Source organism: Haliotis rubra, unplaced genomic scaffold (assembly GCF_003918875.1).
Source record: "Haliotis rubra isolate DU_JTF1 unplaced genomic scaffold, ASM391887v1 Scf911, whole genome shotgun sequence".
NCBI lineage: Eukaryota > Metazoa > Mollusca > Gastropoda > Lepetellida > Haliotidae > Haliotis > Haliotis rubra.
Window position 1 is genome coordinate 209,482 of NW_025767648.1, and position 16,902 is coordinate 226,383.

At 40.9% G+C, this 16,902-nt stretch overlaps 1 protein-coding gene across 1 annotated transcript in view; it reads left to right on the top strand.

Moving 5' to 3' along the window:
* Positions 1-16,902, top strand: part of LOC124264174 (aromatic-L-amino-acid decarboxylase-like) — a 44,165-nt gene that overhangs the window by 12,610 nt on the left and 14,653 nt on the right. The window contains exons 2-6 of the mRNA XM_046698914.1: positions 1,889-2,108; positions 9,273-9,386; positions 12,911-13,030; positions 14,660-14,794; positions 15,880-16,023. Of these exons, the coding sequence (XP_046554870.1) occupies positions 1,908-2,108; positions 9,273-9,386; positions 12,911-13,030; positions 14,660-14,794; positions 15,880-16,023 (714 nt within the window). The 5' untranslated portion in view covers positions 1,889-1,907. The remainder of the gene's footprint in view (positions 1-1,888; positions 2,109-9,272; positions 9,387-12,910; positions 13,031-14,659; positions 14,795-15,879; positions 16,024-16,902) is intronic.

A 16,902-nucleotide genomic window follows, 5' to 3' on the forward strand; every position in this document is an offset into this window, starting at 1 on the left:
TATATGCTAGGTAATGTTAAATTAATAAAACCCTTAGCTGCATTAGTTACTAAAATGTTTAATAGACGTAAACCAGGGCTACGACACAATATAAGATTTCAAGCGTATCGTGTACGCACATAAATACCTTCGTACGTCTAACATTTTTTCCGTGCGTATCGTGCTAATGGAAATCTATTTCGGATAAATACTTGTTAAGTTTCTTTTGCGAAACACGATTTGACACATAAGGAAACCCCGACAGTAGGAATCCCTTGCGTTGCCATGCAACGATATGCGTCACTATTTTTCGATTGGCTAAAAACTACACTGTTCCTATTTATATCCAGTCGGACCTGGCATTTCGCGCATCACACAGTCGCGCAGTTATTTCTCACGCGTCTTCAAATACAAATACATGGTTGGAAATAGTGATCGATGAATCGTCCAGACAAACCACATCAACTCGCTCACACAAAACATGCCAGTACTCCTTCAAAATTCTCAGTACACCTCCACTTGCAATATGATGTGTAAGTACACTCGCACCCCCAAAAGTTATCTGGAGCCCTGGTAAACACACTTTGTAGTCATGTAATTAAATATACCACACTTCACTGTTGCTTATAGAATTGTAATATTCTATTCACTACTATCTGTTTTAGGTAGAATGTAGTGGCTTGTGTCTCATAGGCCAGATGTTATATTTTATATTAAGTGTCTTAAGGTATCTATGTGACACACAAATAATAACACTCTTTCTTCACCGTAACCATACGCAAACGCAGTTTGTAGTCATGTAATAAAATATATATACCAGACTCCATTGCTGCTTACAAAGCTGTGATATTTTATTTACTACTATCTGTTTTAGATATAATATAGTGCCCTGTGTCTCATAGGCCATATGGCCGGATGTTATATTTTATTGAATGTTTGAAAGCCTGAGAGAGAGAGAGAGAGAGATAATGATGATGATGATGATGATGATGATGATATTCAGGGTGTGTGTGTGTTTGTTTTTTGTGTGTGTGTGTGTGTGTGCGTGTGCGTTAAGCAATTTTGTTCGGGCGGTCAGCAATTTTGTTCACACGTGCTAGGGGGTCAGCAATTTTGTACATAAATATATGTTTAAAATTATGCTTAGAAATTATGGGAAGGGGAAGGGGTGGTCATTGATTTTGTTCATGATATAATGATAATATAATAATAATAAGTCATCTTCTATAGCGCACGTTTCCAAATACCAAGTGATTGCTCGCCCCTCTTTTTAGAATCTGATTCTTATTACCCCGGATAACCTAAGCTGCCTGTTAGGCGCTAGAAGGTTATAGTCACATGACTTTATGTGTTTCACTTATTTTGTAGATAGATTATAGGGGTGGGGGGAGCGGGGGGTCATTCACATTGTATATGCTTCTCCAAAAAATTATCTTCACCCCCCTAGCCATAAATTATGAACGGCCCCTTAGGGTCGGTTCCTACTACTAATTCCAGACAGTGTGACCTTCGGGTCAACTTTTGCCCTTTTTGTACTGCTACGATTGCTTGTATGTCTCGGACTGGCAAACGGTTATTCGGTCGAATCTGGGATTCGAACCCAATACAAACAAATCCTGACTTAGCAGCGCATCAACCAGGGAGTTCATAACTGATCTTAATAAACATATTTGGTCGAAATATGGACCACAATTATAAAGTATCCAAATATATTTAGGAAAATCGTTCAGAACGAAGAAACAGATGGTTTTGTCGCGTTGGTTATTTTGTAAGTGTGATAATAAATATCTCTTTGGGGAGTAAATACAACAGTTTATGTACAGTTTAGGCCCATCTTGCATGATCTAGTGCAGAGTAGCGTGGCATATATATACCTAATGTCTATAATTTTGTATTGATCTCTCGGCAGAAATTACCTCCGACAGAAAATGGACGCCGAGGAGTTCCGAAAGCGAGGTCGCGAGATGATCGACTATGTTGCCGACTACTTGGAAACAATCCGGAAACGTCGTCCGTTCCCGGAAGTGAGCCCTGGTTACCTGCGGGAGCTTGTTCCAGACGAGGCTCCAGAGAGTCCCGAGAAATGGGAGGACTTATTTAAAGACATAGAACGTGTTATTATGCCAGGGGTATGTATTCCAAAGTGGTTCTTCGAAATTTAATTATTGTGTGGTGTTATGGCTGCATGGATAGGCAAGACTGCACTATGACACTGGTGTTTCAGTGGTTGGTTGGTTGGTTGTTGTTTTACGCCGCACTCAGCAGTATTCCAGCTATATTTCGGTTGTCTGTAAATAATCGAGTCTGGACAAGCCAAATCCAGTGATCAACATCATGAACATCGATCCACGCAATTGGGAACTGATGACATGTGCTTACCAAGTCAACGAGTCTGACTACCCGATCCCGTTAGTCGCCTCTTACGACAAGCATGGGTTGGTGAAGATCAGTTTTAACCCGGATCTTTATAGGGTATGTGTTTCAAGTATTTATATCTGCAAATGCTGATGCACGCTTTGGGTTATCATGCGAGACTAGATTTATACGTTGGGTTATCACTGGATGAATGGGTACCTATGTCAGAATAGATGTTACAATGTGGTTGCATATCTGCATGGTATACATGATGGGTAATCGTGTCAAAATGATATGTTCAATAGGTCATCATATGAATATGGTTTGTTTGATAGGTTATCATGTCAAAATGGTAGTTCAGTGGGTTATCATATCAACATGGTATATTTAATGGGTTATCAATATGGTTTGTTCAATGGGTTATCATGTCATTATGATATGTTCAATCGGTTATCATGTCAAAATGGTATGTTTGATAGGTTATCATGTCAAAAATGGTATGTTTAATAGGTTATGTCAAAATGGTAGTTCAGTGGGTTATCATATCAACATGGTATGTCAATGCGGTATGTTCAATGGGTATTACACCAGTATGGTATGTATGATTGATTATCGTGCCAGAACGGTTACCAGGATAATTAGGTACAATGGGTTACCATGTCAGTATGACATGTGCAGTGGGTTATCATATCAGTATTGTATATACAATGGGTTATGTCAGAATGGTACATGAAATGGGTTATCATCTTATTATGGTATAAACAGTGGGTTCTCTTGCCAGGATAATTAGGTACAATGGATTACCATGTTTGCATGACATGTGCAATGTATTATCATATCAGTTTGGTATATACAATGGGTTATCATGTCAGAATGGTATGTACAATGGGTTATCATCTTATTATGGTATATACAGTGAGTTATCTTGCTAGGATAATTAGGTAGAATGGGTTACCATGTCATCATGACATGTGCAATGGGTCATTATACCATTATGGCATATACTATTGGTTATCATGTCAGAATGGAATGTACAATGGGTTATCATGTCAGAATAGATATTATAGTTGCTTATGTCAGTATGGTATTTACACAGGGCTATCAGGGTTGTGTTACGATGGGTTATCATGTCAGTATGGTTCTACATAGGGTTATCAATATTGCCATGGGTTATCATGTTGAGATAGGTATTACGGTGGGTTATCATGTCTGGATAGATATGTACAATGAATTACCATGTCAGAAAAGACATAACAATGGGTTATCCAGAAAAGTACAAATATTCCAGAAAAGTCAGTCATGGTAAGAGAAATAGATTAAATCTATTATTCTGCCAGGATAATGGTTTTCATTGGGTTATCATGCAAAGATAGGTATTGGTATATATTTCCAACATGTGATCATGGCGGGGTTATCAGTTGGGTTATCATGACAATAGGTATTACAATTATCATCCCAGGATAAGTGTGTTCATTGGGTTACTGATTGGTGTGTGCAAATATTTTCATAGATCTGTTCACTGGGCTCAATAAGCTTGGCAGTTTGAGGTATGTACAATCGAGCCCCATTGTTCGGAGAAACTGAAGCCCATTTGTGGTGGCCCCTGTCAAGCCAAACAAATCCTTTCAGTGAGTGAGTGAGTGAGTTTAGTTTTGCTCCACTCTCAGCAATATTCCAGCTATATTTCGGCGTTCTGTAAATAATCGAGTCTGGACCAGACAATCCAGTGATCAACAGCATGAGCATTGATCTAACGCAATTGGATAAGATGAAGTGTCAACCAAGTCAGCGAATCTGACCACCTGATGCCGTTAGTCGCGTCTTATGACAAGCGTGGGTTACTGAAGATCAATTCTAACCCAAATCTTCACTGGTAAATCTTTTCAGGTTATGTGTAATCTGAATGTTTTTCACCACAGCTGTCATTCAAACACATGCAGTGATGTGCCATAAGTTAGCAGACACCTAGGATGTCACACGTTTTGAGATTAAATATCGTTGTTCGTTTTTCGTGCATAACTTATGATCCGCGAAACGTTGTGTTGTGAAAATGTACACATGTAGTGATGACGTCATCAAGTATTGTGTGCAGCGCTCAGTTGATTTCTGCTGGTAAAAATTGGATGTTCCCAAATATCATTGCTGCTAAAGGAATTTTGACCAACAAATTTGATAAACTTGAAATAACCCATCTCATCTACTTAACACATTTTCAAAAAATATATTAAGTTGAAAAGAACCCTTGAAGTCAAGCGATATTTAGTGAATAAGCTTGGTAAGTTGAAACACTAATGTCATATAGAGGATTGTTTGGTCCAGACTCAGTTTTTTAGAGACCGCCATCATGTTTCTTGAATATAGCTGAGTGAAGTGGACCCGTGAAGATCCGGGGTAGAATAGGTCTTCAGCAGCCAAGTGCTTGCCATAAAAGGTGAATGCTTGTCGAAGAGGAGACTAAACGGATCGGGTGGTCAGTTTCGGGCTGATGACACATGTCAAGCAGATCGATGTCATGCTGTTGATCACTGGATTGTCTGGTCCAGACTCGATTATTTACAGACCGCCGCCATATAGCTGGGATATTGCGGAGTGCGGCGTAAAACTAAACTCACTCACTCACTCACTGAGTGAAGTGATTAACAAAAATCAATCAAAACTTCAAACACAAGGTTTTTATTTGGCCTCCTGAAACATACAGACTAACTTGGAGTAAACCGTTCACCAAAATACACAGCACTATTCTATTTTAGTGTGAAATGCCACCAAAAATTGTTTCCAATAGGATTTCTCCGGTCTCTTAACGCAGATCCATATTTTCTGCCATGTTGGCACCATGGCTAATCAATCAGTCCATAAAACCTTCGTCTTTGATCCAGTTCCTGACAAGAAACTTGACAAATAAAGAAATATTGAAAATCAATACATAATTATTGCTTGATGGCTCAATAAAATGTTTAGAAATCATAGCAAACATGTAGAATTACTGATTTCCATCTGTCTCTAATCAATAAGATCCATATCTGAGCTGAGCCATTACATATTGGGATAGTGTTTTGTTTTCACTGGTTGAAATCTGTGTTAAGTGATGTTAGTCAAATATGTTATATTGATGTTGCTTGGGCCCTGTGTCATTGACTTACTGAATCTTATCTCTTAGCTGAATCAAGTTATTGCAAATGGAAGAGACGATAGTTTGCAGGGATTTTTATCAATATGTGGGTGGAGTGTGGAGCTGTGAGTGCAGACGAACAGCTGATAATGTATCCATTGGGATGAGGAGACTTACTAAGTGTTGGGAATTGGTTAAAATCTCATAATTGATGATTGGTCCATTACAACCGATCAATCATCGAAAATAATTGGTTAGTGTCATTTATCAAATGTTCCTGTTGTCTTTGTAAAAAATAAAGAAAAAACATGTAGTAATTTGGGTTTTTTTGCAAATTAAACAAAATCCATTTGCAAATTTTGCATATTTAAAGGATTATTAGTATGTTAGGAACACAGATTTCCTGGATTCTTTAAGATAAATTCAATCATGACTTGGAACGAGCTTGTTGTGCTAATGAAATGTAAATTTAATGACACAGACAAAAGTAACCTTGTGAAAAATATTGTTCATGCAAACAAGTGTTCCAAGATTGGTTGCGTTCGATTATGAGAAAACATGTTCGATTGCTTGGTCGTTTAGTCACTGCGACCAATCTTCGATTATTTCAATTAATCAGACCACCACTAGAGGAGACTGGGCAAGTGATGGAGGTATGGTAACCTCCCAAAACTTACACAGCCAAATATCTGAGACAGCTTAAAACAACATTTCTGATTCAGTGCACAACTAATCCTCAAGCTGATACCTATTTTTATAATAGATTAGTCCAGCATATTAAGCACTGCATTTTCACAAAATTTCACTAGAATATAATATTTGTATCTTGACACCAGCATTTATCAAGGACATAACATGTGATACTAAATGGTCATTCTAGCACGACAATGTGTGATACTTGATTCTGATTGGCTGAGAGCTCATCAAAACCGTACTTAAATGACAGTTTAAGGTTCACTAATTAAAGTGACTGATTCACCGCGTATGAATCGTTGACCCTATTGTTTGTAAACGCTTTCGTTTTTTAAATTACATTTAGCGGTCTTAACTCAACGATAAAGGACCACAAAATTGAAAACATAGTAGCTTTATCTTCTAATTATCATTATCACTGACAATGTACATTCTTGGCACATTAAGCACTGCATTTATCTGTAAGCCTGATACAACAGTTGAGGAGATTTTCAAATGAAAACATATCATGCATCTTTAAACTTTATCCCCCTTGTACCAGGGCTCCAGTTAAGGGACGTATCGACGTATGTACGGCTAAAAAATATGCATGATACGGTAGGAAATAATTTAGAAAACGTAGCAGATACGCATCACAGCAATGGTACGGTCTCAGAATCATTTACAGACGTATTTATCTGAAAATGTATTATTTTATTGTTTATTGACCTGTTTACACAAGAATAGCAATGTTGTGGTGCATATATGAAACAAGATTACTGATACTGCATTAAATTCCATTCAGTACTCGAAATGTACTCTTAAGATTTTCCAGTACTCCTATATTACAAAAATAAGGAGTACGTACTCCTGATGTTGAAAAATTATCTGGAGCCCTGTAGATCATTTTCAAGTTTCCATGATGTAGCTTGTACAGTTCATATCATTTACTTATCATTAGAAGAGGTGAGGTGATATGGGGTTTAACGTCGTGCTTGAGAATATTTCGCTCATATGACGACGTGCATGCGTGTGTATGTGTATGTGCGGCTGCTTGTACTAGCCCAGACTTAAGCTGGTTTTATAGTGCTAGCCCACTGAGATACCATGCCGCAGTTAAGCATGAATACCCCACTCAGACACATTATACTGACTCCGAGCCGACCAGTCCTTGTTGTACCCATTAATGCCGAGCGCCAGGCAGGGACCAACAAGTACCATATTTTAACGTCTTTTGGTATGACGCGGTCAGGGGATCGAACCCGCGACTTTCCGCTCTCCGGGCGGACGCTCTAACCACTACACCACGGAGGCGGTCTATCATTAGAAGAAGAAAGAAGAAGAAAAATAGTTTATTAACGTGTCCCGTGGCATACAATTGACATGTTAAAATCCCATAAAATTCACAATAAAAAATGTAGACCACTTGGCCCTATGGCCTATGAGACACGATAACTCCTTAAAATCCATATAAAAATGTTTGGGTGTGTATGGAGGTTAGCAGGTGGGGTTCTTCAGTTTGGGTGTATATGGAGGTATGCAGGTGGGGTCCTCTGTGGGGAAGGGTATGTCTTGATCTATAAATGAGGAAAAATATAATAAAAGTGATTTCTTTAGGCATTCTTCAAGTAATTGTGTTACGAGAGTGTGTATTTTGTAATTTGTAATGACATTGGTTAGGTGATAATAATTATGAGTCACAATGTTTAAAGTTTTGAGTGTTGGTTGTGGGTCACATTTTGAGTCATATATGTTCAGTGGCAACAGTATAATTTTAGCGGCACGCCTTTATGATAGCGCTCCAGAGTTACCTTCCTTGACCGGATGTTTATGTGTTGACATCGTTGTGTCGTATGTTCAACATGTTTCGAGAAAGATCTAAGTGTTTAATGATACAGCCATGCTTTGCTGGAAAGTTCGAGAATCTGTGTCAGTATATATAAAGGCTGGCTGTTGTGTTGTGTGACACACAAGGACTGACACACGGACTAACATACGGAATTACATGGATCTTTGACTGAAGTTGTCCATCGTTGTTTGCCTTCGTCCTTCGTCACATTGCCATCGTCTGACCCTGACACTTCGTGCCTGACTGCTCTCATTTGTAAACAAACTTCATCTCACTAAATATAAAGGCTTGTGGTGAGTTGATATTTTATATGTGACCCATTACTTTAGGTTTGTGACGCAATTGCATTGTACTAGACATCTGTATTGTGATTCATTGTAGCGTGCTCATTGTTTGGGCAATATATTATTGAATATTTTAGAATTGCCTGTTTTATTTTGCTGGTTCAAAGGGGATTCTTAAACCTTTTGTCACGGCGATTATTTAACCGTAACAATTGGAATAAGCTGCCTCACTGACAATATGTTTCTGCTGGTCTATATTCATGCCTTGCATCCAGCATTTCAAATGTCATATTTTTGGTTCTTATTGATTTAAGATCAGGGTTTTATGCTACACAGAAATGTGCATCCAGTACACAAATAGAATGGATACAAACAATATATATTGTGTCCTGGTGCCACTCAGTTATTTTCATTGTATCAAATTCTTGACAAGTAATATATCGTTCCTGTTATTAACATATTTTTTACACATAATGCTTCATATTACATTACACCTTATTGCACTACTTCATTACTTGTACAGGACCCTGATATTTCCTGTGTCAGGACCTTTGAAATCTGTAATTTTCCTGAGGACTCCTAGTTTTGTAGGTAAAGCCCTATGACTGTCCTATGATTGTACAACTGACTGACTGACTGAGTTTAGTTTTACGCCGCTTTTAGCAATATTCCAGCAATATCACGGCGGGGGACAGCAGAAATGGGCTTAACACATTGTGCCCATGTGGGGAATCGAACCCGGGTCTTCGGCGTGACGAGCCAACGCTTTAACCACTAGGCCACCCCACCGCCCCTATGACTGTACAAGGGCAGTGGGGTAGCCTGGTGGTTAAAACATTTGCTTGAAATGCTGAAGACTTGGGTTCGATTTCCCACATGGGTACAATGTGTGAAGTCCATTTCTGGTGTTCCCAGCTGTAATACTGCTGGAAGATTGCTAAAAGCGGCGTTAAACTAAACTCACTCACTCACTCACTCACCAACTAGTACAGTATATCAACCGTTGTGTGTCCTCTGTCTCCAGGTGACCCACTGGCACAGTCCCCAGTTCCATGCCTACTACCCCACGGCCAACTCCTACCCTGCCATCCTTGGGGATGTACTGTCTGATGCCATCGGATGCATCGGCTTCACATGGGTAAGTTGAGATGTTGGACTTATGTTTGTATGTTTTTATGCTGAAGTAAACAGTATTCCAGCTTAATTAGACCATACTCGCATTTAAACAGTGGTTGATGTTATGATGACTAAATCGATGTAAGTTTGATGATTGTCACATTCAACCAAGTCATGGTGTCATCACTTGGTCATCACGGTGTCATCACTTGGTCAAACCGAACTGATCCTCAGCACAAACGATCGGTTACTCAGGTTTTCATTGGCTACAAACAAAGAAGGTTCTGGACCTATTCTAACCCAGGTTCTGAAGGGTTCTCAAGGGTGCAAGCAAAGAAGGTTCTGGACCTATACTAACCCAGGTTCTCAAAGTCCACAAGAGTGCAAGCAAAGGGTTCTGGACCTATTCTAACCCGGGTTCTGAAGGGTTCTCAAGGGTGCAAGCAAAGAAGGTTCTGGACCTATACTAACCCAGGTTCTCAAAGTCCACAAGAGTGCAAGCAAAGGGTTCTGGACCTATTCTAACCCGGGTTCTGAAGGGTTCTCAAGGGTGCAAGCAGAGGGTTCTGGACCTATTCTAACCCAGGTTCTGAAGGGTTCTCAAGGGTACAAGCAAAGAAGGTTCTGGACCTATACTTCAAACCCAGGTTCTCAAGGTCCACAAGAGTGCAAGCAAAGAAGGTTCTGGACCTATTCTAACCCAGGTTCTGAAGTGTTCTCAAGGGTGCACGCAAAGAAGGTTCTGGACCTATTCTAACCCAGATTCTGAAGGGTTCACAAGGGTGTAAGCAAAGAAGGTTCTAGACCTGTTCAAACCCAGGCTCTGCTGTGGTCAGATCAGTATAAAAGAGGATATAGTGCCAATACCCATTCAGTGACGATATATACCTTGATAATGTTTTTGCTTGCATTACAAGCCTCTGTGAATGTATAGGATTGACAAGATACCACAGGCATTGGCATGCACAAACATGTTGATATACTGGCCAATATGCTGTTATGAAAGTTCGAGTTTATCTAACTTACACAGCTCTCTGAGTTCACAGTGGCTTGCAATGTAAAAACTAGCACTACATTGTCACTGCAAGGGTCTTAGTACTGTATGTAAGGTATTGCTAAGATCATGACAGGGACAATATATACCTTGAAGTTTGTTTTGCTTTTCAAGCCCCTGTGACTGAGTTAAGATACATGTACTATTTCAAAACAAAAACGTGTTTGACATGATGTTTGTGAAGCATGCCAGGCAAAATTAACTGAAGCAGACATAAAATATTCACAAAACTGTTCTCCCACTGAGAGAATTACTATTGGTGTAGCAGGTGAAACTGCTGGCAGATTCTTGTGATGATCTATTGTTACTGTTACTATGCCTGCAAATGACTGCTAAAATTACAGATGACCATGGCTAACATGGCTATATTTCCAAGTAACATAGTGTGCCATGGCTTTGTTAAGTATACCATGGTCCACTATGGCTCTATTTGGAAGTACCACAGTCTCCATGGCAATGTCTCAGATGACAATGGTCCAGTGTGGCCAAAATCTTCAATGGTCTGCCATGGTTTCTGATGTTCATGGTAGTGTTGTACCATGGTTACCATATGGTGCCAAGGTAAGAAATGTGGCCCCAGTTTACTATACCAAACCATTGTGGCGGTGTGTGGTCCTGTGCGTAGAGCTCAGGTCACAATCAGTTGAAGATAAGCAATGGTGCTTACAGAGAGTCCTTGGATGGGTGACCATGTTCGGCAGCTTGACTCCTGAGAGTTTCTAGGACTTGAGTCCTGCCCCACAATGAAGCATGTGATACATGTGGTCTCACCTTAGGCAAGTGAGTTTGTTCAAAATTGCCTCTGTCCACCCAGCAGTAAATTGGGTACCTGGTATGATACGATGGTAGTCTGAATTTGAACCTTGAGCGCCTGACATTATTATTGTAGGAATATAAGCTTTTACCTCCCGGCTGCCGCAATACAGTGCCTATCACCAGGACTAAACGAGCTCCAGTGTCTTTTATACCTCAAAGTATTTATTGTTATTTATTTGTATTTTGTCAAGCTCTGTTTTCCAAAACAAATTCTTTTAAGGTAAGGCCAGACCAATTTTATTTCTTGTTTTACGGATCCGCCTGTCGTAATTTTTCAAGAATAAGAAAACAAATAAAAATTAATTATCCTCGCTCAAAAAATAAAATCCTAATGTTTTTATCTGCCAAATATGTAAACTTACAATAATTTTTTTTAGATTTTTTTTTGCCCATATACACTACATAAATTGCCAAAAGCAAAATACTTTGAGTATTTAGAAGGAATATTACTTTTGACTGGTGAATGATGGTAAAGCATTGTCAGCATCATGGTGTGATGGGTTACTGTGTTCCTGATCAGAGGACAAAATCATGTAAGACAGCAGAAATAAAATTGGTTTGGCCTAATAAAGTATTGTCTTTATGCCTAGTACCATGGCAAGTGATGGTAAAGCATTGTGAGCATGGTACACCATGGTGTGATGGGATACTGTGCTCCCTGATGGCAAGTGATGGTAAAGCATTGTCAGCATGGTACACCATGGTGTGATGGGTTACTGTGCTCCCTGATGGCAAGTGATGGTAAAGCATTGTGAGCATGGTACACCATGGTGTGATGGGTTACTGTGCTCCCTGATGGCAAGTGATGGTAAAGCATTGTGAGCATGGTACACCATGGTGTGATGGGTTACTGTACTCCCTGATGGCGAGTGATGGTAAAGCATTGTGAGCATGGTACACCATGGTGTGATGGGATACTGTGCTCCCTGATGGCGAAAGTGATGGTAAAGCATTGTGAGCATGGTACACCATGGTGTGATGGGATACTGTGCTCCCTGATGGCGAGTGATGGTAAAGCATTGTGAGCATGGTACACCATGGTGTGATGGGTTACTGTGCTCCCTGATGGCGAGTGATGGTAAAGCATTGTCAGCATGGTACACCATGGTGTGATGGGATACTGTGCTCCCTGATGGCGAGTGATGGTAAAGCATTGTGAGCATGGTACACCATGGTGTGATGGGTTACTGTGCTCCCTGATGGGTTACTATGCTCCCCTGATGGCGAAAGTGATGGTAAAGCATTGTGAGTGAGCATCATCAGTGGTACACCATGGTGTGATGGGATACTGTACTCCCTGATGGCGAGTGATGGTAAAGCATTGTGAGCATGGTACACCATGGTGTGATGGGATACTGTGCTCCCTGATGGCGAGTGATGGTAAAGCATTGTGAGCATCATCAGTGGTACACCATGGTGTGATGGGATACTGTACTCCCTGATGGCGAGTGATGGTAAAGCATTGTCAGCATGGTCCACCATGGTGTGATGGGATACTGTGCTCCCTGATGGCAAGTGATGGTAAAGCATTGTCAGCATGGTCCACCATGGTGTGATGGGATACTGTGCTCCCTGATGGCGAGTGATGGTAAAGCATTGTGAGCATGGTACACCATGGTGTGATGGGATACTGTGCTCCCTCATGTTGTGTACTCTACTGTCCCCCTTGACTCCAGGCATCCAGCCCGGCCTGTACGGAGCTGGAGGTGGTCATGATGGACTGGCTGGCGAAGATGCTGCATCTACCTGACGAGTTCCTCTTTAGCTCGGGGGGACTGGGAGGCGGGGTGATACAGGTGAGTTGTATGTGTGTGGGAGGGGTGGTACGATGGGGGATATGGTCATGCAAGGGTTATGTGTGTGTGTTTTTTGTGGGGCAGGGGAGGTTTACTGGGAGGCGTAATTATACAGGTGAGTTGTATCTGTGTTGGAGGGGCGGTAGGCTTGGGAAGGGGGCATGCAAGGGTTATGTGTGTGTGTTACGTGGGACCGAAGGTTACTGGGAGACGAAATTATACACATGAGCTGTAACTGTGTTGGAGGGGTGGTAGGCTTGGGGAAAGGGGCATGCAAGGGTTATGTGTGTGTGTTTTGTGGGGCCGGAGGTTACTGGGAGACGGAATAATACACATGAGCTGTAACTGTGTTGGAGGGGTGGTAGTGTTGGGAAGGGGGCATGCAAGTGTTATGTTTGTGTGTTTTGTGGGGCCGGAGGTTACTGGGAGACGGAATTGATACAGGTGAGTTATATCTGTATGGGAGGGGTGGTAGTGTTGGAAAGGGGCATGCGAGGGTTATGTGTGTGTTTTGTGGGGCTGGAGGTTACTGGGAGACGGAATTTTACAGGTGAGTTATATCTGTATGGGAGGGGTGGTAGGGTTGTGAAGGGGGCATGCGAGGGTAATGTGTGTGTGTTTTGTTGGGCTGGAGGTTACTGGGAGACGGAATTATACACATGAGATGTAACTGTGTTGGAGGGGTGGTAGGGTTGTGAAGGGGGGATGCAAGGGTTATGTGTGTGTGTTTTGTGGGGCCGGAGGTTACTGGGAGACAGAATTATACACAAGAGTTGTAACTGTGTTGGAGGGGTGGTAGGGTTGTGAAGGGGAACATGCAAGTGGTTTGATGTGTGTCTGGGTGTGTGGATGTGTGTGATGTGGGTGTGGGTGTGGATGTGGATGTTGATGTGGGTGTGCGCTCATAGAATGTTTTTACACTTGTCTCCCCACACGCAAAAGACATGTCAATTTTGACGTGATAAAAGGACTGTTTCCCATGTAACACATGATAATTATTTTGTAGTACTGATGATTGTGGGGTGTGTGGGTGGAGGTGGGTGTGGGGAGGGAAGTGACAGTTGGGGTGGGTGGGCACATAGGGGATGTCTTGGGTAGATGAGTGTATGCACTCCACCTCCATAAAAGAGACAACGTGCAAGTAGTGGCTATTATGGAGATATTTTAAAATGTGAGGTCTGTTTGAGGTCATGAAACTCTCAGATTTTGTTAAAGAATTAAACTTACAGTTATTATTAACTTAATCTAATCATGCACTAGTGACTGAGACTAAACATAATCCTATCAAATGACTGGAAGAAAACACTTCCTGAAAAAGGTTTCTTGAAAGTTTCAGACTTGCTGACATTGAAAGACTGACTGACTGGCTGAGTTTGGTTTTACGCCGCTTTTAGCAATATTCCAGCAATATCACAGCGGGGGACACCAGAAATAGGCTTCACACATTGTACCCATGTGGGATTCAAACCCGGGTCTTCGGCGTGACGAGCCAACGCTTTAACCACTAGGCTACCCCACCGCCCCAACATTGAAAGAAGAATTAGTTCTCCGTCTTGACAAAACTTCTGTAGCTTTCATAAGAATTCAGGTTGGCTTTGTTGTTGTACAAATATTACATGATCCCTCCAGGGTACAGCAAGCGAGTCGACACTGGTCGCCCTGTTGTCTGCACGGACCATGTTTATCAACAACATGAAGAAGGAGAACCCCCAGATTGAAACTGAGAGCATCATGTCCAAACTCATCGCCTACACATCCGACCAGGTAAGAGGACCTTACGATATGAGTTGAGATGAATCGCTTCCACTCGCAGGGAAACAGATATACCTGGGCTTCACTTTTCAGACTTATTTTTAAATGATCCTGGTCGAAGTGAAAAGATCATATAGCAGTCATTGAACACCTTGAAGTATTTTACTTGAAATCTGTGTTTTTTGTATTATATTTTTTATTTATCATTAATAAAGATTACATTTAAAAATAAAAAGGTCTGGTCTCAAAGTACTGATATTTTAACCAATGAACATGATTGAATAAGTGAGTAAGTGAGTTTAGTTTTATGCCGCACTTGGGCAGTATTTAATCTATATGGCGGGAGTCTGTAAATAATTGAGTCTGGACCTAACAATCCAGTGATCAACAGCATGGGCATTTATCTGCACAATTGGGAACATGTGTCAACCAAGTCTGCTAGCCTGACTACCTGATTCCTCTAAGTTGCCTCTTACGACAAGCATGGGTTACTGAAGGCCAATTCTAACCCGGATCGTCATGGGTAAGAGACATGATTGTATCTTGTGTATGCGAAAGATGCAAGGGTGCACAGGGGCTGGGTCTCTTTGGTCTTGGGGTCAATAAAAATATGAAAATATCTTTGACCCACCCACACCTTTATACACTCAAGTGTTACACCTACAAACAGATGAAGAAGATTGCAATATGTGTTGCCTTGGTTACGAACACTTTTCATGTTTGGCGGCTTCTATATTTTATTTATTTTATTATGAAAGAACTTTAATTCTAAAACAGACAGCGGTTTTATACCACATGCCACAGCATTATTTATAGATTAAACTTTCATTATATTATATATTTCCCAATATCCTCTTGGATTCTTGCATAGTATGGATTACCAATAGCTGATGCTTGTTGTAAGTGCCAAAAAAGATAGATCATGTCTTCTTGTTTAGTGATTGGTTGTTTGCATGTCATCATGACATGACAGAGTTGATCATAATGTCAACCCCTTATTTGCTCTTTCCAGACTAAATCGTCTGCTGTCTTCAGTAAAATCGGTGAATTGATGACTGCGCCATAACACAATAAGGTCATAAAAGTGTTTATTTCAGTCACACTCATCGGTAGAGCGGGCGGGGCTGATTGGATCGGTGTTGATGAGGAAGTTGGAGTCAGATGAGAAGGGGTCACTCAGGGGTCACACGCTGGAGGCGGCCATCAGAGAAGACAAGGCCAAGGGACTCATCCCCTTCTTTGTGAGGACATTGTCAATCTTCTTGTGAACTGGATGGTGTCTGGTCTTACCCACAGGGCCAGAACTAAAATTTTGCTTATGAAAACTATATTTTGCTAGTTATATACAGTCAAATCCCGATGAGTCGAATCGCTGGGGACCAAGTAATAAATTCGACTTATCGATGTATTCAAGACATAGGTATGTCTATGAGGGTAGAAAAAAAGATGATCCAGTCCTAATTCTTCCGCCTAAGCATTTGTTTATCTAATGATTTCCATATCACTAATAGGGACACCTTATCAGTTCCAGTCTGATTAGCACAGACAGTGATTTCCGTAAAATCACTAATCTGCCTTTTGAACTCAACCGTCAATGGCGGAAAGGTGTGAGCCGCGCTGGTTTGTTAATTGGATCAGTTTGCTACACCAATCAACTTCTCATTGACTGACTTCGGCTTATGTATACAAGATTGCTGTTGTTTGAACCTCATGGGACCAAATTTCCTTCTCGAGTCATCGTGTGTATTTATGAGACGAATTCGTGTAACCGGTATTCAAATGATGACAACTATAACAGGGAATGGTCGGGACCGACAGGTACTTCGAGTTATGCATAATATTCGAGACACCGGCATTCGACTCATCGGGATTTGACTGTAGTTGCCATGAACTAATAATTTGTCTGCATGCTCCTGAAATGCTCCTGAAAAAACTTTCCTAAAAGTTTAAAACTTGTTGAAAGAACCAATTTCAGCTTAGAACGGCATTTAGAAGTGCTACAGATGAAGGCAAGAGTTTATGGATGTCCACTTCTTTAGTTTGAGGAACACAATGTTGTTTCGGGGAATTTTCTTGCTCTTTCATCAGTTGAATGAAAAAACTAGGAAACAGATAGCTAT